General features: G+C 40.7%; 1 protein-coding gene across 12 annotated transcripts in view; it reads right to left on the bottom strand.

The window, feature by feature from the left end:
- The window catches only part of LOC118399008 (focal adhesion kinase 1-like), a 269,083-nt gene that overhangs the window by 144,766 nt on the left and 99,317 nt on the right, over positions 1-25,000 (bottom strand). Inside the window, exon 1 of one of the 12 annotated variants that reach the window (XM_052472722.1) lies at positions 23,895-24,105. The exons of the other annotated variants lie outside the window; for them this stretch is intronic. Coding sequence (XP_052328682.1) covers positions 23,895-23,973 — 79 coding nt within the window. The 5' untranslated portion in view covers positions 23,974-24,105. Of the gene's footprint in view, positions 1-23,894; positions 24,106-25,000 lie in introns of those variants that run through there. 12 annotated transcript variants of the gene reach the window in all.

Here is a 25,000-nt window from a genome sequence, read left to right as displayed (position 1 = left end):
CACCACATCTCACTATAATAACATAATTACCTGACACACCACAACTCACTATAATAACATAATAACCTGACACACCACATCTCACTATAATAACATAATAACCTGACACACCACATCTCACTATAATAACATAATTACCTGACACACCACAACTCACTATAATAACATAATAACCTGACACACCACATCTCACTATAATAACATAATAACCTGACACACCACATCTCACTATAATAACATAATAACCTCACACCACATCTCACTATAATAACATAATACCTGACACACCACATTACTCACTATAATAACATAATACCTGACACACCACATCTCACTATAATAACATAATAACCTCACACCACATCTCACTATAATAACATAATAACCTCACACCACATTACTCACTATAATAACATAATAACCTGACACACCACATCTCACTATAATAACATAATAACCTCACACCACATCTCACTATAATAACATAATAACCTGACACACCACATCTCACTATAATAACATAATAACCTGACACACCACATCTCACTATAATAACATGATTACCTGACACACCACATCTCACTATAATAACATAATAACCTGACACACCACATCTCACTATAATAACATAATAACCTGACACACCACATTACTCACTATAATAACCTCACACCACATCTCACTATAATAACATAATAACCTGACACACCACATCTCACTATAATAACATAATAACCTGACACACCACATTACTCACTATAATAACATAACCTCACACCACATCTCACTATAATAACATAATAACCTGACACACCACATTACTCACTATAATAACATAATAACCTGACACACCACATCTCACTATAATAACATAATAACCTGACACACCACATCTCACTATAATAACATAATAACCTGACACACCACATCTCACTATAATAACATGATTACCTGACACACCACATCTCACTATAATAACATAATAACCTGACACACCACATCTCACTATAATAACATGATTACCTGACACACCACATCTCACTATAATAACATAATAACCTGACACACCACATTACTCACTATAATAACATAATTACCTGACACACCACATTACTCACTATAATAACATAATAACCTGACACACCACATCTCACTATAATAACCTGACACACCACATCTCACTATAATAACCTGACACACCACATCTCACTATAATAACCTGACACACCACATTACTCACTATAATAACATAATAACCTGACACACCACATCTCACTATAATAACCTGACACACCACATCTCACTATAATAACCTGACACACCACATCTCACTATAATAACCTGACACACCACATTACTCACTATAATAACATAATACCTGACACACCACATTACTCACTATAATAACATAATACCTGACACACCACATTACTCACTATAATAACATAATAACCTGACACACCACATTACTCACTATAATACCATAATACCTGACACACCACATTACTCACTATAATAACATAATAACCTGACACACCACATCTCACTATAATAACATAATTACCTGACACACCACATCTCACTATAATAACATAATAACCTGACACACCACATCTCACTATAATAACATAATAACCTCACACCACATTACTCACTATAATAACATAATAACCTGACACACCACACTACTCACTATAATAACATAATAACCTGACACACCACATTACTCACTATAATAACATAATAACCTGACACACCACATCTCACTATAATAACATAATAACCTGACACACCACATCTCACTATAATAACATAATAACCTGACACACCACATCTCACTATAATAACATAATTACCTGACACACCACATCTCACTATAATAACATAATAACCTGACACACCACATTACTCACTATAATAACATAATAACCTGACACACCACATTACTCACTATAATAACATAATAACCTGACACACCACATCTCACTATAATAACATAATTACCTGACACACCACATCTCACTATAATAACATAATAACCTGACACCACATCTCACTATAATAACATAATTACCCTCCACCACACTCCTCACTATAATAACATAATATCATGACACACCACACATCTCACTATAATAACATAATAACCTGACACACCACATCTCACTATAATAACATAATAACCTGACACACCTCACATCTCACTATAATAACATAATAACCTGACACACCACATCTCACTATAATAACATAATTACCTGACACACCACATCTCACTATAATAACATAATTACCTGACACACCACATCTCACTATAATAACATAATAACCTGACACACCACATTACTCACTATAATAACATAATAACCTGACACACCACATCTCACTATAATAACATAATTACCTGACACACCACATCTCACTATAATAACATAATAACCTGACACCACATCTCACTATAATAACATAATAACCTCACACCACATTACTCACTATAATAACATAATAACCTGACACACCACATTACTCACTATAATAACATAATAACCTGACACACCACATCTCACTATAATAACATAATAACCTGACACACCACATCTCACTATAATAACATAATAACCTGACACACCACATCTCACTATAATAACATAATTACCTGACACACCACATCTCACTATAATAACATAATAACCTGACACACCACATTACTCACTATAATAACATAATAACCTGACACACCACATCTCACTATAATAACATAATTACCTGACACACCACATCTCACTATAATAACATAATAACCTGACACACCACATCTCACTATAATAACATAATAACCTCACACCACATCTCACTATAATAACATAATAACCTAACTATAAATAACATAATAACCTGACACACCACATTACTCACTATAATAACATAATAACCTGACACACCACATCTCACTATAATAACATAATAACCTGACACACCACATCTCACTATAATAACATAATAACCTGACACACCACATCTCACTATAATAACATAATAACCTGACACACCACATCTCACTATAATAACATGATTACCTGACACACCACATCTCACTATAATAACATAATAACCTGACACACCACATCTCACTATAATAACATGATTACCTGACACACCACATCTCACTATAATAACATAATAACCTGACACACCACATTACTCACTATAATAACATAATTACCTGACACACCACATTACTCACTATAATAACATAATAACCTGACACACCACATCTCACTATAATAACCTGACACACCACATCTCACTATAATAACCTGACACACCACATCTCACTATAATAACCTGACACACCACATTACTCACTATAATAACATAATAACCTGACACACCACATCTCACTATAATAACCTGACACACCACATCTCACTATAATAACCTGACACACCACATCTCACTATAATAACCTGACACACCACATTACTCACTATAATAACATAATAATAACCTGACACACCACATTACTCACTATAATAACATAATACCTGACACACCACATTACTCACTATAATAACATAATAACCTGACACACCACATTACTCACTATAATACCATAATACCTGACACACCACATTACTCACTATAATAACATAATAACCTGACACACCACATCTCACTATAATAACATAATTACCTGACACACCACATCTCACTATAATAACATAATAACCTGACACACCACATCTCACTATAATAACATAATAACCTGACACACCACATTACTCACTATAATAACATAATAACCTGACACACCACATTACTCACTATAATAACATAATAACCTGACACACCACATTACTCACTATAATAACATAATAACCTGACACACCACATCTCACTATAATAACATAATAACCTGACACACCACATCTCACTATAATAACATAATAACCTGACACACCACATCTCACTATAATAACATAATAACCTGACACACCACATCTCACTATAATAACATAATTACCTGACACACCACATCTCACTATAATAACATAATAACCTGACACACCACATTACTCACTATAATAACATAATAACCTGACACACCACATTACTCACTATAATAACATAATAACCTGACACACCACATCTCACTATAATAACATAATTACCTGACACACCACATCTCACTATAATAACATAATAACCTGACACCACATCTCACTATAATAACATAATAACCTCACACCACATTACTCACTATAATAACATAATAACCTGACACACCACATTACTCACTATAATAACATAATAACCTGACACACCACATCTCACTATAATAACATAATAACCTGACACACCACATCTCACTATAATAACATAATAACCTGACACACCACATCTCACTATAATAACATAATTACCTGACACACCACATCTCACTATAATAACATAATTACCTGACACACCACATCTCACTATAATAACATAATAACCTGACACACCACATTACTCACTATAATAACATAATAACCTGACACACCACATCTCACTATAATAACATAATTACCTGACACACCACATCTCACTATAATAACATAATAACCTGACACCACATCTCACTATAATAACATAATAACCTCACACCACATTACTCACTATAATAACAACCTAATAACCTATAATAACATAATAACCTGACACACCATTACTCACTATAATAACATAATAACCTGACACACCACATCACATAATAACTAATAACCTGACTCTCATATAATAACATAATAACCTGACACACCATCTCATCTCACTATAATAACATAATAACCTGACACACTATAATAACATAATAACCTGACATCTCACTATAATAACATAATAACCTGACACACCACATCTCACTATAATAACATAATAACCTGATCTCACTATAATAACATAATAACCTGACACACCACATCTCACTATAATAACATAATAACCTGACACACCACATTACTCACATCTCACATAATAACCTGACACACCACATTACTCTATAATAACATAATAACCTGACACACCACATCTCACTATAATAACATAATAACCTGACACACCACATCTCACTATAATAACATAATAACCTCACACCACATCTCACTATAATAACATAATAACCTCACACCACATTACTCACTATAATAACATAATTACCTGACACACCACATTACTCACTATAATAACATAATAACCTGACACACCACATGTCTCACTATAATAACATAATAACCTCACACCACATTACTCACTATAATAACATAATTACCTGACACACCACATTACTCACTATAATAACATAATAACCTGACACACCACATGTCTCACTATAATAACATAATTACCTGACACACCACATCTCACTATAACAATTTAACTTTTAACAAGGCACACCTTTTATTCTACAACATAGAAAATAGTAAAATAAAGAAAAACCCTTGAAAGAGTAGGTGTGTCCAAACTTTTGACTGGTATTATAATTCAACTAGTGTGGAGCTGTTGGGGGAATATACTTCAACTAGTGTGGAGCTGCTGTTGGGGGAATATACTTCAACTAGTGTGGAGCTGTTGGGGGAATATACTTCAACTAGTGTGGAGCTGTTGGGGGAATATACTTCAACTAGTGTGGAGCTGTTGGGGGAATATACTTCAACTAGTGTGGAGCTGTTGGGGGAATATACTTCAACTAGTGTGGAGCTGTTGGGGGAATATACTTCAACTAGTGTGGAGCTGTTGGGGGAATATACTTCAACTAGTGTGGAGCTGTTGGGGGAATATACTTCAACTAGTGTGGAGCTGTTGGGGGAATATACTACAACTAGTGTGGAGCTGTTGGGGGAATATACTTCAACTAGTGTGGAGCTGTTGGGGAAATATACTTCAACTAGTGTGGAGCTGTTGGGGGAATATACTACAACTAGTGTGGAGCTGTTGGGGGAATATACTTCAACTAGTGTGGAGCTGTTGGGGGAATATACTTCAACTAGTGTGGAGCTGTTGGGGAAATATACTTCAACTAGTGTGGAGCTGTTGGGGGAATATACTTCAACTAGTGTGGAGCTGTTGGGGAAATATACTTCAACTAGTGTGGAGCTGTTGGGGAATATACTACAACTAGTGTGGAGCTGTTGGGGAATATACTTCAACTAGTGTGGAGCTGTTGGGGAATATACTTCAACTAGTGTGGAGCAGTTGGGGAAATATACTTCAACTAGTGTGGAGCTGTTGGGGGAATATACTTCAACTAGTGTGGAGCTGTTGGGGAAATATACTTCAACTAGTGTGGAGCAGTTGGGGGAATATACTTCAACTAGTGTGGAGCTGTTGGGGGAATATACTTCAACTAGTGTGGAGCTGTTGGGGGAATATACTTCAACTAGTGTGGAGCTGTTGGGGGAATATACTACAACTAGTGTGGAGCTGATGGGGGAATATACTTCAACTAGTGTGGAGCTGATGGGGGAATATACTACATGTGCATTCAGCTTGTGTCAGCAGCACTGTTCCCTCTATGTGGCTGGAAAAGCCCAAAATAACCTCCCCTGGTAGAAGTGAGAGTGCACCCACATAGTGACTAAGCACCGGTCGATGGAAAACAGGAGACTTCTACTGGATTTGGCCTCCAATGAAATGCCACAGATACAAGGTTTAGATTGTGAGCTTTAAAGAGAGCTGCAGAGTTAAAATATGTTTTCTTAATACATTTAAAAGGACTGTAATGGATACAAGGATTGGCAGCAGTGCACTGACGGTGGGCATTGCACCACAGCACTGGCTACAGTACGAAAACAGCAGGGGCACTAGCTTTAAGTGCACTGCTTTTATTTTTTTTCATCCTGGCGTCCACAGAGCCAAAGGCGCTAGGCAACAGTAAATCACAGACAGTGTGCACTGCAGTACTGACTGAAACTGCTCTTTTTAATCAGTTAATCTCCCGGTCTGAGCTGGGGTCTGGCCTGTTACTTCAGACAGGGTACACACAGACACACAGGTCTGAGCTGGGGTCTGGCCTGTTACTTCAGACAGGGTACACACAGACACACAGGTCTGAGCTGGGGTCTGGCCTGTTACTTCAGACAGGGTACACACAGACACACAGGGCTGGGCTGTCAGATGCCTGGCTAGTATCAAACCAACACACACTTGGCTGAGCCTCTTTCTCTCACCAGGGGCAAAGGTGGGTGTGTGTGGACGCATGTGTGTGTGTGTGTGTGTGTGTGTGTGTGTGTGTGTGTGTGTGTGTGTGTGTGTGTGTGTGTGTGTGTGTGTGTGTGTGTGTGTGTGTGTGTGTGTGTGTGTGTGTGTGTGTGTGTGTGTGTGTGTGTGTGTGTGTGTGTGTGTGGACGTGTGTGTGTGTGGACGTGTGTGTGTAGAAATAGTATTTCTTTTGTCTAAATGTGTGTGCGCAATAATTAGGCTACATGGAGGAGATTACTGAGTAGTTTGGTTCATCAGGCTGACCCCCAGTCTACATGGAGGAGATTACTGAGTAGTTTGGTTCATCAGGCTGACCCCCAGTCTTCATGGAGATTACTGAGTAGTTTGGTTCATCAGGCTGACCCCAGTCTTCATGGAGGAGATTACTGAGTAGTTTGGTTCATCAGGCTGACCCCCAGTCTACATGGAGGAGATTACTGAGTAGTTTGGTTCATCAGGCTGACCCCCAGTCTACATGGAGGAGAATACTGAGTAGTTTGGTTCATCAGGCTGACCCCCAGTCTACATGGAGGAGATTACTGAGTAGTTTGGTTCATCAGGCTGACCCCCAGTCTTCATGGAGATTACTGAGTAGTTTGGTTCATCAGGCTGAACTCCAGGCTTCATGGAGGAGATTACTGAGTAGTTTGGTTCATCAGGCTGACCCCCAGTCTTCATGGAGATTACTGAGTAGTTTGGTTCATCAGGCTGACCCCCAGTCTTCATGGAGGAGATTACTGAGTAGTTTGGTTCATCAGGCTGACCCCCAGTCTTCATGGAGGAGATTACTGAGTAGTTTGGTTCATCAGGCTGACCTCCAGTCTTCATGGAGGAGATTACTGAGTAGTTTGGTTCATCAGGCTGACCCCCAGTCTTCATGGAGATTACTGAGTAGTTTGGTTCATCAGGCTGACCTCCAGTCTTCATGGAGGAGATTACTGAGTAGTTTGGTTCATCAGGCTGACCTCCAGTCTTCATGGAGATTACTGAGTAGTTTGGTTCATCAGGCTGACCTCCAGTCTTCATGGAGGAGATTACTGAGTAGTTTGGTTCATCAGGCTGACCCCCAGTCTTCATGGAGATTACTGAGTAGTTTGGTTCATCAGGCTGACCCCCAGTCTTCATGGAGGAGATTACTGAGTAGTTTGGTTCATCAGGCTGACCCCAGTCTTCATGGAGGAGATTACTGAGTAGTTTGGTTCATCAGGCTGACCCCAGTCTACATGGAGGAGAATACTGAGTAGTTTGGTTCATCAGGCTGACCCCCAGTCTTCATGGAGATTACTGAGTAGTTTGGTTCATCAGGCTGACCCCCAGTCTTCATGGAGGAGATTACTGAGTAGTTTGGTTCATCAGGCTGACCTCCAGTCTTCATGGAGATTACTGAGTAGTTTGGTTCATCAGGCTGACCTCCAGTCTTCATGGAGGAGATTACTGAGTAGTTTGGTTCATCAGGCTGACCCCCAGTCTTCATGGAGATTACTGAGTAGTTTGGTTCATCAGGCTGACCCCCAGTCTTCATGGAGGAGATTACTGAGTAGTTTGGTTCATCAGGCTGACCCCCAGTCTACATGGAGGAGAATACTGAGTAGTTTGGTTCATCAGGCTGACCCCCAGTCTACATGGAGGAGATTACTGAGTAGTTTGGTTCATCAGGCTGACCCCCAGTCTACATGGAGGAGAATACTGAGTAGTTTGGTTCATCAGGCTGACCTCCAGTCTACATGGAGGAGATTACTGAGTAGTTTGGTTCATCAGGCTGACCCCCAGTCTACATGGAGGAGAATACTGAGTAGTTTGGTTCATCAGGCTGACCCCCAGTCTTCATGGAGGAGATTACTGAGTAGTTTGGTTCATCAGGCTGACCCCCAGTCTACATGGAGGAGATTACTGAGTAGTTTGGTTCATCAGGCTGACCCCCAGTCTACATGGAGGAGAATACTGAGTAGTTTGGTTCATCAGGCTGACCCCCAGTCTTCATGGAGGAGATTACTGAGTAGTTTGGTTCATCAGGCTGACCCCCAGTCTACATGGAGGAGATTACTGAGTAGTTTGGTTCATCAGGCTGACCCCCAGTCTACATGGAGGAGAATACTGAGTAGTTTGGTTCATCAGGCTGACCTCCAGTCTACATGGAGGAGATTACTGAGTAGTTTGGTTCATCAGGCTGACCCCCAGTCTACATGGAGGAGAATACTGAGTAGTTTGGTTCATCAGGCTGACCCCCAGTCTTCATGGAGGAGATTACTGAGTAGTTTGGTTCATCAGGCTGACCCCCAGTCTACATGGAGGAGATTACTGAGTAGTTTGGTTCATCAGGCTGACCCCCAGTCTACATGGAGGAGAATACTGAGTAGTTTGGTTCATCAGGCTGACCCCCAGTCTTCATGGAGATTACTGAGTAGTTTGGTTCATCAGGCTGACCCCCAGTCTACATGGAGGAGAATACTGAGTAGTTTGGTTCATCAGACTGACCCCCAGTCTACATGGAGGAGATTACTGAGTAGTTTGGTTCATCAGACTGACCCCCAGTCTACATGGAGGAGATTACTGAGTAGTTTGGTTCATCAGGCTGACCTCCAGTCTTCATGGAGATTACTGAGTAGTTTGGTTCATCAGGCTGATCTCCAGTCTTCATGGAGATTACTGAGTAGTTTGGTTCATCAGGCTGACCCCCAGTCTTCATGGAGATTACTGAGTAGTTTGGTTCATCAGGCTGACCTCCAGTCTTCATGGAGATTACTGAGTAGTTTGGTTCATCAGGCTGACCTCCAGTCTTCATGGAGGAGATTACTGAGTAGTTTGGTTCGTAAGGCTGACCCCCAGTCTACATGGATCAGATTACTGAGTGGTTTGGTTCATCAGGCTGACCTCCAGGCTTCTCTTGAAGTTATTGAGGGATGATGAGGTTTTGGCAATGTGAAGATAAGAATTCCAGAGTACGAACCCTCTGTATCTGATAGAGAATTGACTATGTGAGGTGTGGCAGTGGGCAGGGTAAAGGTTATCACAGTGTCTTGTGTTATATAGATGGACTTCAGAATGAACCTGGAAGAATCCATTGAAGGGTTTTGGTAAACTGTCTGGGAGATATGACTATTTGTAGATAAAAGTGCATAATTGGTGTACATTAATGTCTTAAATAGACAAGATATTGAGTTTCTTATAACAAAGTTGCAGATGGAGCCAGGTAATTAGCAGAGGTTACTAGTCTTGCAAATGTATTTTGTGATGAGTTATTTGTGTAGATAGGAAGCATATGTATTGGCCCAGACAATATTACAGTAAATGAGATATGGGTCAATAAAGCTATAGTATAGAGTTGAGAAGCAAGGCTGATGAACCGAACAACTAACCTTTCTGATGATACCAGATTTCATCACTTTGCTGCAGACAAATGTAATATGATCTTTCCAGGATAACTTTTCATCAATTAGACCTCAGAGGAATCTAGTAGACATGACTTGTTCAATTTCATTCCCACCAATTGAGATTCTGGCAAATTTTTTTGGGATACAATATTTATTATGCTTACTAGTGAATGCAATAAAGTTACATTTAAAGATAATTTGTTTATCAGGAACCATTCAGAAAATTTGGCCATGCCTGAGTTGGATTCATTAACCAGTGAATCAAAATTCTTACGTGATAAAATCGAATTGGTATCAGCTAAGAGAATGGGAGGTACAGTAGAAGACAGAGCAGCTAAGTCATTGATATAGATTAGGAATTAAGGTCTAATTACCGAACCTTGTGGGACACCACAGGATATCTTGGCCCTGGTAGATGCACAGACATTTGCATAAACAAATTGTTCTCTATCATAAACATAACTATATAACAAATTATATGTATAATCATGAAAAACGTAATTATGCAATTCAGAATGTAATATTTCATGATCAACTGTGTCAAACGCTTTGGATAAATCTAAAAAGATGCCAAGAGAGTATTCATTATTGTTTCTCTATTTTCTTTGACAGAGATGAACCCACATTCACAAAAAAGTTGTTAAATTCACATGAAATAACATCAGGGTCATTATAGGTCTTATTTCCAACAATACATTGAGATGAAATAGTTGTAGATGCCTTTTCCAACAGTTGATAGATTATTTTTCTTGTTGACTTTATAAGGATTCTGTCACGGGTGTTGTTGGAAGCAGACGAAAGTGCAGCGTGGTGAGCATACATTTTATTTTACTTTAAAATGTCCCCAACAAAACCACCGTGAAGCTTACAGGGCTAAGTGCCCAAACTGAAAGGAGGAAAAAAGGGCTACCTAAGTATGATTCCCGGAGACAACGATAGACAGCTGTCACTGATTGAGAACCATACCAGGCCAAAACATAGAAATAAAGAAACCTAGAAAACAAAACATAGAATGCCCACCCCACATCACACTCTGACCTAACCAAATAGAGAAATAAAACGGCTCTCTAAGGTCAGGGCGTGACAGATTCTTGGAATTTGTTAGGAAAATATACTTGTGGGGATATAGGTAGGTGAGTAAATTTATTGTCAAACTTTTTGTAATTTGATAAATTCAGGGGAGAGGAATTTGTGAGAAACTTTTTAAAAAATGTAACTGAATTTTTTGAGACCAGTTGTAAACTGAGGTTTCCAGAACCTTCTGCTGCTCTCTTACGTGACTTAACTAAGGGAAAGCAGTGGTGAAATACAGAATTGAAAGATGTGCGAAAAGTCTGGTAAACAGACCCCATATTGGCCTGATTATTTAAAAAATCCCATTAAATATCATCAAATCAACATCTTAAAGTGCTTTTGTTAAATGTAATGCTATTAACCTTTCCCATCTGTTCATTTCAAGCTGCAAAAGACAAGTGGACAATTAGAAAGTGGTCACCAATGTCCGTATAAACCATACCTGTATTAGCCACATTATTCAAATAATTTGTCAACATATGATCAATAAGGGTGTCAGGTGAACTGTTCAGTCTGTGTTCTTATAGATGAGGAGATACAGGTGAACTGGTCAGTCTGTGGTCTTACAGATGAGAGGATACAGGTGAACTGGTCAGTCTGTGGTCTTATAGATGAGGGGATACAGGTGAACTGGTCAGTCTGTGTTCTTATAGATGAGGTGATACAGGTGAACTGGTCAGTCTGTGTTCTTATAGATGAGGGGATACAGGTGAACTGGTCAGTCTGTGTTCTTATAGATGAGGAGATACAGGTGAACTGGTCAGTCTGTGGTCTTATAGATGAGGAGATACAGGTGAACTGGTCAGTCTGTGTTCTTATAGATGAGGAGATACAGGTGAACTGGTCAGTCTGTGTTCTTATAGATGAGGAGATACAGGTGAACTGGTCAGTCTGTGTTCTTATAGATGAGGAGATACAGGTGAACTGGTCAGTCTGTGTTCTTATAGATGAGGGGATACAGGTGAACTGGTCAGTCTGTGGTCTTATAGATGAGGAGATACAGGTGAACTGGTCAGTCTGTGTTCTTATAGATGAGGAGATACAGGTGAACTGGTCAGTCTGTGTTCTTATAGATGAGGGGATACAGGTGAACTGGTCAGTCTGTGGTCTTATAGATGAGGGGACACAGAACTGGTCAGTCTGTGGGCTTATAGATGAGGAGATACAGGTGAACTGGTCAGTCTGTGTTCTTATAGATGAGGAGATACAGGTGAACTGGTCAGTCTGTGTTCTTATAGATGAGGAGATACAGGTGAACTGGTCAGTCTGTGGTCTTATAGATGAGGAGATACAGGTGAACTGGTCAGTCTGTGTTCTTATAGATGAGGAGATACAGGTGAACTGGTCAGTCTGTGTTCTTATAGATGAGGGGATACAGGTGAACTGGTCAGTCTGTGGTCTTATAGATGAGGGGACACAGAACTGGTCAGTCTGTGGGCTTATAGATGAGGAGATACAGGTGAACTGGTCAGTCTGTGTTCTTATAGATGAGGAGATACAGGTGAACTGGTCAGTCTGTGTTCTTATAGATGAGGAGATACAGGTGAACTGGTCAGTCTGTGGGCTTATAGATGAGGGGATACAGGTGAACTGGTCAGTCTGTGTTCTTATAGATGAGGGGATACAGGTGAACTGGTCAGTCTGTGTTCTTATAGATGAGGAGATACAGGTGAACTGGTCAGTCTGTGGGCTTATAGATGAGGGGATACAGGTGAACTGGTCAGTCTGTGGTCTTATAGATTAGGGGATACAGGTGAACTGGTCAGTCTGTGGTCTTATAGATGAGGGGATACAGGTGAACTGGTCAGTCTGTGGGCTTATAGATGAGGGGATACAGGTGAACTGGTCAGTCTGTGGTCTTATAGATGAGGGGATACAGGTGAACTGGTCAGTCTGTGTTCTTATAGATGAGGAGATACAGGTGAACTGGTCAGTCTGTGGGCTTATAGATGAGGGGATACAGGTGAACTGGTCAGTCTGTGGTCTTATAGATGAGGGGATACAGGTGAACTGGTCAGTCTGTGGTCTTATAGATGAGGGGATACAGGTGAACTGGTCAGTCTGTGTTCTTATAGATGAGGGGATACAGGTGAACTGGTCAGTCTGTGTTCTTATAGATGAGGGGATACAGGTGAACTGGTCAGTCTGTGGTCTTATAGATGAGGGGATACAGGTGAACTGGTCAGTCTGTGGTCTTATAGATGAGGGGATACAGGTGAACTGGTCAGTCTGTGTTCTTATAGATGAGGAGATACAGGTGAACTGGTCAGTCTGTGGTCTTATAGATGAGGGGATACAGGTGAACTGGTCAGTCTGTGTTCTTATAGATGAGGAGATACAGGTGAACTGGTCAGTCTGTGGTCTTATAGATGAGGAGATACAGGTGAACTGGTCAGTCTGTGTTCTTATAGATGAGGAGATACAGGTGAACTGGTCAGTCTGTGTTCTTATAGATGAGGAGATACAGGTGAACTGGTCAGTCTGTGTTCTTATAGATGAGGAGATATAGGTGAACTGGTCAGTCTGTGTTCTTATAGATGAGGGGATACAGGTGAACTGGTCAGTCTGTGGTCTTATAGATGAGGAGATACAGGTGAACTGGTCAGTCTGTGTTCTTATAGATGAGGAGATACAGGTGAACTGGTCAGTCTGTGTTCTTATAGATGAGGAGATACAGGTGAACTGGTCAGTCTGTGGGCTTATAGATGAGGGGATACAGGTGAACTGGTCAGTCTGTGGGCTTATAGATGAGGGGATACAGGTGAACTGGTCAGTCTGTGTTCTTATAGATGAGGAGATACAGGTGAACTGGTCAGTCTGTGGGCTTATAGATGAGGGGATACAGGTGAACTGGTCAGTCTGTGGTCTTATAGATTAGGGGATACAGGTGAACTGGTCAGTCTGTGGTCTTATAGATGAGGGGATACAGGTGAACTGGTCAGTCTGTGGGCTTATAGATGAGGGGATACAGGTGAACTGGTCAGTCTGTGGTCTTATAGATGAGGGGATACAGGTGAACTGGTCAGTCTGTGTTCTTATAGATGAGGAGATACAGGTGAACTGGTCAGTCTGTGGGCTTATAGATGAGGGGATACAGGTGAACTGGTCAGTCTGTGGTCTTATAGATGAGGGGATACAGGTGAACTGGTCAGTCTGTGTTCTTATAGATGAGGAGATACAGGTGAACTGGTCAGTCTGTGTTCTTATAGATGAGGAGATACAGGTGAACTGGTCAGTCTGTGTTCTTATAGATGAGGAGATATAGGTGAACTGGTCAGTCTGTGTTCTTATAGATGAGGAGATACAGGTGAACTGGTCAGTCTGTGTTCTTATAGATGAGGGGATACAGGTGAACTGGTCAGTCTGTGTTCTTATAGATGAGGAGATACAGGTGAACTGGTCAGTCTGTGGGCTTATAGATGAGGGGATACAGGTGAACTGGTCAGTCTGTGGTCTTATAGATTAGGGGATACAGGTGAACTGGTCAGTCTGTGGTCTTATAGATGAGGGGATACAGGTGAACTGGTCAGTCTGTGGGCTTATAGATGAGGGGATACAGGTGAACTGGTCAGTCTGTGGTCTTATAGATGAGGGGATACAGGTGAACTGGTCAGTCTGTGTTCTTATAGATGAGGAGATACAGGTGAACTGGTCAGTCTGTGGGCTTATAGATGAGGGGATACAGGTGAACTGGTCAGTCTGTGGTCTTATAGATGAGGGGATACAGGTGAACTGGTCAGTCTGTGGTCTTATAGATGAGGGGATACAGGTGAACTGGTCAGTCTGTGTTCTTATAGATAAGGGGATACAGGTGAACTGGTCAGTCTGTGTTCTTATAGATGAGGGGATACAGGTGAACTGGTCAGTCTGTGGTCTTATAGATGAGGGGATACAGGTGAACTGGTCAGTCTGTGGTCTTATAGATGAGGGGATACAGGTGAACTGGTCAGTCTGTGTTCTTATAGATGAGGAGATACAGGTGAACTGGTCAGTCTGTGGTCTTATAGATGAGGGGATACAGGTGAACTGGTCAGTCTGTGGGCTTATAGATGAGGGGATACAGGTGAACTGGTCAGTCTGTGTTCTTATAGATGAGGAGATACAGGTGAACTGGTCAGTCTGTGGTCTTATAGATGAGGGGATACAGGTGAACTGGTCAGTCTTGTGGTCTTATAGATGAGGGGATACAGGTGAACTGGTCAGTCTGTGGGCTTATAGATGAGGGGATACAGGTGAACTGGTCAGTCTGTGGGCTTATAGATGAGGGGATACAGGTGAACTGGTCAGTCTGTGGTCTTATAGATGAGGAGATACAGGTGAACTGGTCAGTCTGTGGTCTTATAGATGAGGGGACACAGAACTGGTCAGTCTGTGGGCTTATAGATGAGGGGATACAGGTGAACTGGTCAGTCTGTGGGCTTATAGATGAGGGGACACAGAACTGGTCAGTCTGTGGGCTTATAGATGAGGGGACACAGATAGCTGGGAGTATAAAGTATTCAACAAGTCAGACGTCAGTGAGTGGTTCTCACTTTTAAATAAGTTTGTTGTGATCACCGAATAGAAAAGTAATTTTAGCTTCGTTATTAATCAAATCCAAGTGTGATGCAAGAATATTAATGAAACTACCAATGTCAGACTTGGGTGGCTGATAGATAATTCCAATTACCACTTTATTTACCACAAAAGTTACAGGAGGGCATTTCTATGAAAAGAGATTCACATCAATGTTATCAGATGTAAGTCCGACGTCCTCTCTTAAAACAGTTATGAACAAAAATGGACGCTCCTCCTCCCACTCTGGATGTTCTACAGCGGTGAACAGCATTATAAGGAGACATGTCATAAAGAGTGGTTATCTCTTCAGTCAACCATGTTTCTGAAAGGGGAACAATGGAACATTCATGACTGAGAGAAGACAGATAATGAACAAGGGGGTCGTGATTTTTTAGGAAGAATGCAAATGTTTTTTGAAAAAAGGTCGAAAATTAGCTCGTCTTGGAATTAGATAAGCAATTTAACTTCTTATGGATCAAATCCCCTTGGCGGGAACGATTTGACAACATCCGGTGAAATGGCAGAGCGCCAAATTCAAATGAAATAATACACCAAAATGAAATTTAACTTCTTGTTAATCCAGCCACAGTGTCAGATTTCAAAAAGGCTTTACGGCGAAAGCAAACCATGCGATTATCTGGACAGCGACCCATCATACAATGCATGACAAATATTTTTCAACCAGCCAGGCACGACACAAAACTCAGGAATAACGATATAATTCATGTCATCTTACCTTTGAAGATCTTCTTCTGCTGGCACTCCAATATGTCCCATAAACATCACAAATGGTCCTTTTGATTGATTAATTCCTTCGTTAGATCGCCAAAATGTCAATTTATTTGGCGTGTTTGATTCAGAAAAACACCGGTTCCAACTCGCCCAACATGACTACAAATGATCTAATAAGTTACCTGTAAACTTTGTCCAAACATTTCAAACAACTTTCCTAATCCATCCTTAGGTATCCTAAAACGTAAATAATCAATCAAATTTAAGACGGAATATACTGTGTTCAATAGCGGATAAAGTGAAAGTGGAGCGAGTTCCAGGTTGTGCGCCCCAAACAAAACAGTCCACTTGGCTCGACACCCAGAAAGGAAAGGGCTACTTCTTCATTACTCAAAGGAAAAACATCAACCAATTTCTAAATACAGTTGACATCTTGTGGAAGCCATAGGAACTGCAACCAGATGCCTCATAAATCTAGTATCCCATAGAAATCCAATTGAAAACACAGTCATCTCAAAAACAAATCCTGGATGGTTTGTCCTCGGTGTTTCGCCAGCCAAATACGTTCTGTTATACTCACAAGCATGACTTTAACAGTTTTAGAAACATTGGAGTGTTTTCTATCTATATCTGGGCCTGAGAAACAGGCAGTTTACTTTGGACATGCTTTTCATCCGGACGTGAAAATACCACCCCCTATCCCAAATAAGTTTTACCATTAAGTGATAGATTCATCTCCGGTAAATTTCAGGAAATTTGAATCTGGATCAACACAATCATTATATTTATTGTTGGCTTCATTAATATGTAATGGGTTAGAGGCCATGTTATCAGGGTTGATATCCTTGGCTTCATTAATATTTAACGGGTTAGAGACCATGTTATAAGGGTTGATATCCTTGGCATCATTAATATCTAATGGGTTAGAGACCATGTTATCAGGGTTGATATCCTTGGCTTCATTAATATCTAATGGGTTAGAGACCATGTTATCAGGGTTGATATCCTTGGCTTCATTAATATCTAATGGGTTAAAGACCATGTTATCAGGGTTGATATCCTTGGCATCATTAATATCTAATGGGTTAAAGACCATGTTATCAGGGTTGATATCCTTGGCTTCATTCATATCTAATGGGTTAGAGACCATGTTATCAGGGTTGATATCCTTGGCTTCATTAATATCTAATGGGTTAGAGACCATGTTATCAGGGTTGATATCCTTGGCTTCATTAATATCTAATGGGTTAGAGACCATGTTATCAGGGTTGATATCCTTGGCTTCATTAATATCTAATGGGTTAAAGACCATGTTATCAGGGTTGATATCCTTGGCTTCATTAATATCTAATGGGTTAGAGACCATGTTATCAGGGTTGATATCCTTGGCATCATTAATATCTAATGGGTTAAAGACCATGTTATCAGAGTTGATATCCTTGGCTTCATTAATATCTAACGGGTTAGAGACCATGTTATAAGGGTTGATATCCTTGGCTTCATTAATATCTAATGGGTTAAAGACCATGTTATCAGGGTTGATATCCTTGGCATCATTAATATCTAATGGGTTAGAGACCATGTTATCAGGGTTGATATCCTTGGCTTCATTAATATCTAATGGGTTAGAGACCATGTTATCAGGGTTGATATCCTTGGCATCATTAATATCTAATGGGTTAAAGACCATGTTATCAGAGTTGATATCCTTGGCTTCATTAATATCTAACGGGTTAGAGACCATGTTATAAGGGTTGATATCCTTGGCTTCATTAATATCTAACAGGTTAGAGACCATGTTATCAGGGTTGATATCCTTGGCTTCATTAATATCTAACGGGTTAAAGACCATGTTATCAGAGTTGATATCCTTGGCTTCATTAATATCTAACGGGTTAGAGACCATGTTATCAGGGTTGATATCCTTGGCTTCATTAATATCTAACGGGTTAAAGACCATGTTATCAGAGTTGATATCCTTGGCTTCATTAATATCTAACGGGTTAGAGACCATGTTATCAGGGTTGATATCCTTGGCTTCATTAATATCTAATGGGTTAGAGACCATGTTATCAGGGTTGATATCCTTGGCTTCATTAATATCTAACGGGTTAAAGACCATGTTATAAGGGTTGATATCCTTGGCTTCATTAATATCTAATGGGTTAAAGACCATGTTATCAGGGTTGATATCCTTGGCATCATTAATATCTAATGGGTTAGAGACCATGTTATCAGGGTTGATATCCTTGGCTTCATTAATATCTAACGGGTTAGAGACCATGTTATCAGGGTTGATATCCTTGCCCATTAATATCTAAGAGAGACACAGTTATCAGGGAATCATCTAACGGGTTAAAGACCATGTTATCAGAATATCCTCTCATGTATCTAATAGAACCATGTTATCATTTATCCTTGGTGTTAGTTTGATAGGTTGATATCCTTGGCACATCCTAATGGGTTAGGCCACATTGACACAGTCCTCATAATATCACTGAAGACTATAAGAACAGTGTGTGTTAATATCTAGGGTTACCATGTTATCAGGTTGATATCCTTGGCATTCAAAGTTAGAATAAATATCCTTGTGTCTGTCTATGTGTTAGAGACGTGTTATCAGTGAGGCTCAGTTGATATCTTGCCATTACTAAGGGGCGGTTATCAGAGTTGACCAGCTGATCATACTTCAGGTATAGACCATGTTACCTTTCTTCTGTTCTTAATATCTAATGGGTTAAAGACAGCAGTTCCTTTCTTTTGATGTTTATCAGGGTTTTCCTTGGCTTCATTAATATCTAAATTAGAGACCATGATCAGATTGATATCCTTGGTCCCCTTCAGGGTTGACTTGGTTCTCCTGAAAGAATCCAGAGTCCTTGTCATTAATATCTAATGGGTTAACCTGTTATCAGGGTTGATATTTGGCTTCATTAATATCTAACGGGTTAGAGACCATGTTATCAGGGCATCATAATATCTAATGGGTTAGAAGTTATCAGAGTTGATTAATATCCTTATCCATCTTGGCCGTTTTAGGATCCAGTTTGAGTTCATATCCTGGCCCTCATTAATATTAAAGATCTAGTTTGAGGGTTGATATCCTGGCTTCCATTAATATCTAACGGGTTAGAGACCATGTTATCAGGGTTGATATCCTTGGCTTCATTAATCTCTAATCAGTTTAGAGATCCAGTTTGTTATCAGAGTTGATATCCTTGGCCCTCTCCATCTAATGGGTTAGGACCAGTTAGGTTAATCTGGCCCTCATTAATCCCCAATGGGTTAGTTTATCAGGATATCCTTAGATCATTAATCTGGCCCTTCATTCCAAGTTATATCTATATCTATGGGTTAGAGACCATGTTATGAGTTCATATCCTTGGCTTCATCTCCATATCTAATGGGTTAAAGACCATGTTATCAGGGTTGATATGGCCTCTCCATCATTAATATCTAATGGGTTAGAGACCATGTTATTGATATCCTTGGCATCATTAATATCTAACGGGTTAGAGACCATTATTATATCAGGGTTAATGGGTTAGATCAGGGTTGATATCCTTGGCTTCATTAATATCTAATGGGTTAGAGACCATGTTATCAGGGTTGATATCCTTGGCATCATTAATATCTAATGGGTTAGAGACCATGTTATCAATATCCTTGGCATCATCAGAAAGACCATGTTATCAGATTGATATCCTGGCTTCATTAATATCTAACGGGTTAGAGACCATGTTATAAGGGTTGATATCCTTGGCTTCATTAATATCTAATGGGTTAAAGACCATGTTATCAGGGTTGATATCCTTGGCTCATTAATATCTAATGGGTTAGAGACCATGTTATAAGGGTTGATATCCTTGGCTTCATTAATATCTAATGGGTTAAAGACCATGTTATCAGGGATTGATATCCTGGCTTCATTAATATCTAACGGGTTAGAGACCATGTTATCAGGGTTGATATCATTGGCTTCATTAATATCTAACGGGTTAAAGACCATGTTATCAGAGTTGATATCCTTGGCTTCATTAATATCTAACGGGTTAGAGACCATGTTATCAGAGTTGATATCCTTGGCTTCATTAATATCTAACCCACAAAGACCATTTATCAGAGTTGATATCCTTGGCTTCATTAATATCTAACGGGTTAGAGACCATGTTATCAGGGTTGATATCCTTGGCTTCATTAATATCTAATGGGTTAGAGACCATGTTATCAGGGTTGATATCCTTGGCTTCATTAATATCTAACGGGTTAAAGACCATGTTATAAGGGTTGATATCCTTGGCTTCATTAATATCTAATGGGTTAAAGACCATGTTATCAGGGTTGATATCCTTGGCATCATTAATATCTAACAGGTTAGAGACCATGTTATCAGGGTTGATATCCTTGGCTTCATTAATATCTAACGGGTTAAAGACCATGTTATCAGGGTTGATCTCCTGCCCAACTAAGAGAGATACACAGTGGGAATCATCCAGAGAGTGGAAAGGAAACAGAAATGCCTCTCATGTCCAATACAACCACACATTTGGTGTTAGTTTGATCAATGGGGTGCACATCCTATGGAGGCCACATTGACACAGTCCTCATAACACCACTGAAGACTATAAGAACAGTGTGTGTTTTAGGTCACGAGGTGAAACACATGAACAAAGTAGAATAAATATGTGTGTCTGTCTATGTGTGTGTGTGTGTGAGTCAGTTGACTATAGCGGAGTCACTTGCCATAGGCCTACAAGAGGCGGGGTGAACGACCAGCTGATCATACTTCAGGTATGCAATGTTACCTTTCTTCTGTTCTTGAATTAGTCGTGGCAGCAGTTCCTTTCTTTTGATGTTTACCTTTTCGGAAAAGTCTAAATTGATGAAGATTTTGGTCCCCTTCAGGCACTTGGTTCTCCTGAGAATCCCCTCCTTGTCTTTGAACCTCAGCAGTTTCACCACTATAGATCTGGGCAATCTATTGGGGAAGAAAGTGCCATTGCTATGCACCCTCTCCATCTCCGTGAGTTTAGGATCCAGTTTGAGTTCATCTGGCCCTCTCCATCTCCATGAGTTTAGGATCTAGTTTGAGTTAATCTGGCCCTCTCCATCTCCATCAGTTTAGGATCCAGTTTGAGTTAATCTGGCCCTCTCCATCTCCATCAGTTTAGGATCCAGTTTGAGTTCATCTGGCCCTCTCCATCTCCATGAGTTTAGGATACAGTTAGAGTTAATCTGGCCCTCTCCATCCCCATGAGTTTAGGATACAGTTAGAGTTCATCTGGCCCTCTCCATCTCCATGAGTTATTCTGGCCCTCTTCATCTCCATGAGTTTAGGATCCAGTTTGAGTTAATCTGGCCCTCTCCATCTCCATCAGTTTAGGATCCAGTTTGAGTTCATCTGGCCCTCTCCATCTCCATGAGTTATTCTGGCCCTCTTCATCTTCATCAGTTTAGGATCCAGTTTGAGTTAATCTGGCCCTCTCCATCTCCATCAGTTTAGGATCCAGTTTGTGATGATCTGCCAGGAGTTTCTTGACCTCAATTCCATCAATTAAAATGTTGTTGCGCCTCGATTGGTTTTCGAGGTAGTCTCCTTTGGGAAGAGTGCTTGTCAAGTGTTAGGAAAATTGCAAAATCCTCAGACATGGTTTTGAATGTGGTCTGGCTGGTGACATTTGCACCCTTTAGCTCCTGCGCGGTGTCCAAACTGTGTTTACATTTCATTACATCCTTAAACAGATCATGAACCCTTTTGTTGGTAGGAAACAAAGAGTTATAGAAAGGACTTCAAAGTTATTTTCCTACTGATTGTCACACCCTGGCCATAGAGAGGCTTTTTATTCTCTATTTTGGTTAGGCCAGGGTGTGACTAGGGTGGGCGTTCTATGTTCTTTTTTCTATGTTTTTGTATTTCTTTGTTTTTGGCAGGGTATGGTTCTCAATCAGGGACAGCTGTCTATTGTTGTCTCTGATTGAGAACCATACTTAGGTAGCTCTTGCCCACATGGGTTTTGTGGGTAGTTGTTTTCTGCTGTGTGTCTGCACCAGCCAGAACTGTTTCGGTCATTCTCCTTGTTATTTCAGTGTTCATTTAATAAATATGGACACATATCACGCTGCACCTTGGTCCTCTCCTTCCAAGAACCGTTACACTGATCTATTAGCCAGTTGAATCCTATCTACACTACCCCAGCCAGTTGAATCCTATCTACACTACCCCAGCCAGTTGAATCCTATCTACACTACCCCAGCCAGTTGAATCCTATCTACACTACCCCAGTCTCAGAATAAAGTGTGCTTATAGGATGTCATACTGGTCACAATCCCCATGTCACTGTATCTGATAATGCATAATATCTAATGATCAGGTAAGAGGTAGCTATGTAGTCATGACAACAGCAGTTGTACGGGCCCAGCTTGTGCTTCTCATAAACACGGCCCATAACCTCCCTGAGCTGCACGACATCAAACCCAGCCAATCACGCCAATCACACACAACCCTGGACCAGGGAGGGAAACCTCACATTCACACAGTGAAATGCGTACAGGAGCAGACCTCCATCTAATACAGAGTAAAGAGAGCAACGACGTCCTTACATGAAGGCAACAGACACCATGAAAACAACAACCAATTTCATTGATCCCATCTAACAATTATACAGTCGGATAACATTTGAAAACGCAAACAAACTGGAAACCTAAGACCGACACACAAGCAACTATGTCACCTGAGAATCTTTCTTTTTTCAGGCGCCCTTTCTTTCTCTATTTTCTGTCCGCATTTCCTTCTCCTTCTCCTTCTCTCTTGTCTTTTCCTTCCTCTCCTTCCTCTCTTCTCCTTCCTCTCTTTTCTGTCCCCTTTTCTCTTTCATTCTTTATTTTCTCTGTACCCCAATTGATACCCTGTCCAATTCCTACCTCCAATCAGAAAGGGCCAGCAGGCGCATGTCGCCCTGGAGTGGTGTGGAGAGAGACATCCGTACCCATCTGCATACATTGGACAAGTAGAAGAGATTCCTCCACGCACACACACGCTCTGACACACTCCTAGACTCTAGCAACTCTCCCCAGAGCTTACACAGAGACTGAGGCTCCGCTAATGCTCATTGGCTTTTCTATCCGTAGCTGAAAACCACACACGTCCCGGGCCTCTCCCAGCTGACGTTGCGTCACATCCTGGTTGTCACAATGCTCCCTGGCGCTCTGAGCACCGGGAATGACTCATCCTGAGATTCCCCGAGTTGCTTTTTTGTTGTGCCTTGGTCTCATTTCATTCCCATGTTATCCAAATCACAGGTATGTGGGAGACACGCTGGATCAAGACACTTCCTCTTATCAGAGGCATCATATGACTGGATGAGTGGTGAGCATTCTCATTGGCTCTCTGGTGTAGTTGAGGGGACTTCGAGCCTGCTGATTGGCAAGTTGTAGTTGTAAACAAGTTCAGCATGGCTGAGTGGGAGCTATGCCAGACAGTGAGGGGGTTGTTGACAGCTGTAGGGTGGGGCCTCCCTCTAACTCTCTCCCTCCCTCTCTAACTCCCTCCCTCCCTCCCTCTATAACTCTCTCCCTCTCTCTAACTCTCTCTCCCTCTCTCTCCCTAACTCTCTCCCTCTCTCTAACTCTCTCCCCAACTCTCTCTCTCTCCAACTCTCTCCCTCTCTCTAACTCTCTCCCTCTCTCTCTCTCTCTCTCCAACTCTCTCTCCAACTCTCTCTCCAACTCTCTCTCCAACTCTCTCTCCAACTCTCTCTCCAACTCTCTCTCCAACTCTCTCTCCAACTCTCTCTCCAACTCTCTCTCCAACTCTCTCTCCAACTCTCTCTCCAACTCTCTCTCCACTCTCTCTAACTCTCTCTAACTCTCTCCCTCTCTCCAACTCTCTCTCCAACTCTCTCTCAACTCTCTCTCCAACTCTCTCTAACTCTCTCCAACTCTCTCTCTAACTCTCTCTAACTCTCTCTAACTCTCTCCCTCTCCCTCCAACTCTCTCTCCAACTCTCTCTCCAACTCTCTCTCCAACT

This window comes from Oncorhynchus keta, chromosome 20 (genome assembly GCF_023373465.1).
Source record: "Oncorhynchus keta strain PuntledgeMale-10-30-2019 chromosome 20, Oket_V2, whole genome shotgun sequence".
Lineage (NCBI taxonomy): Eukaryota > Metazoa > Chordata > Actinopteri > Salmoniformes > Salmonidae > Oncorhynchus > Oncorhynchus keta.
The sequence above is the reverse complement of the archived record's forward strand: the minus strand, read 5'-3'. Positions and strand labels throughout refer to the sequence as shown.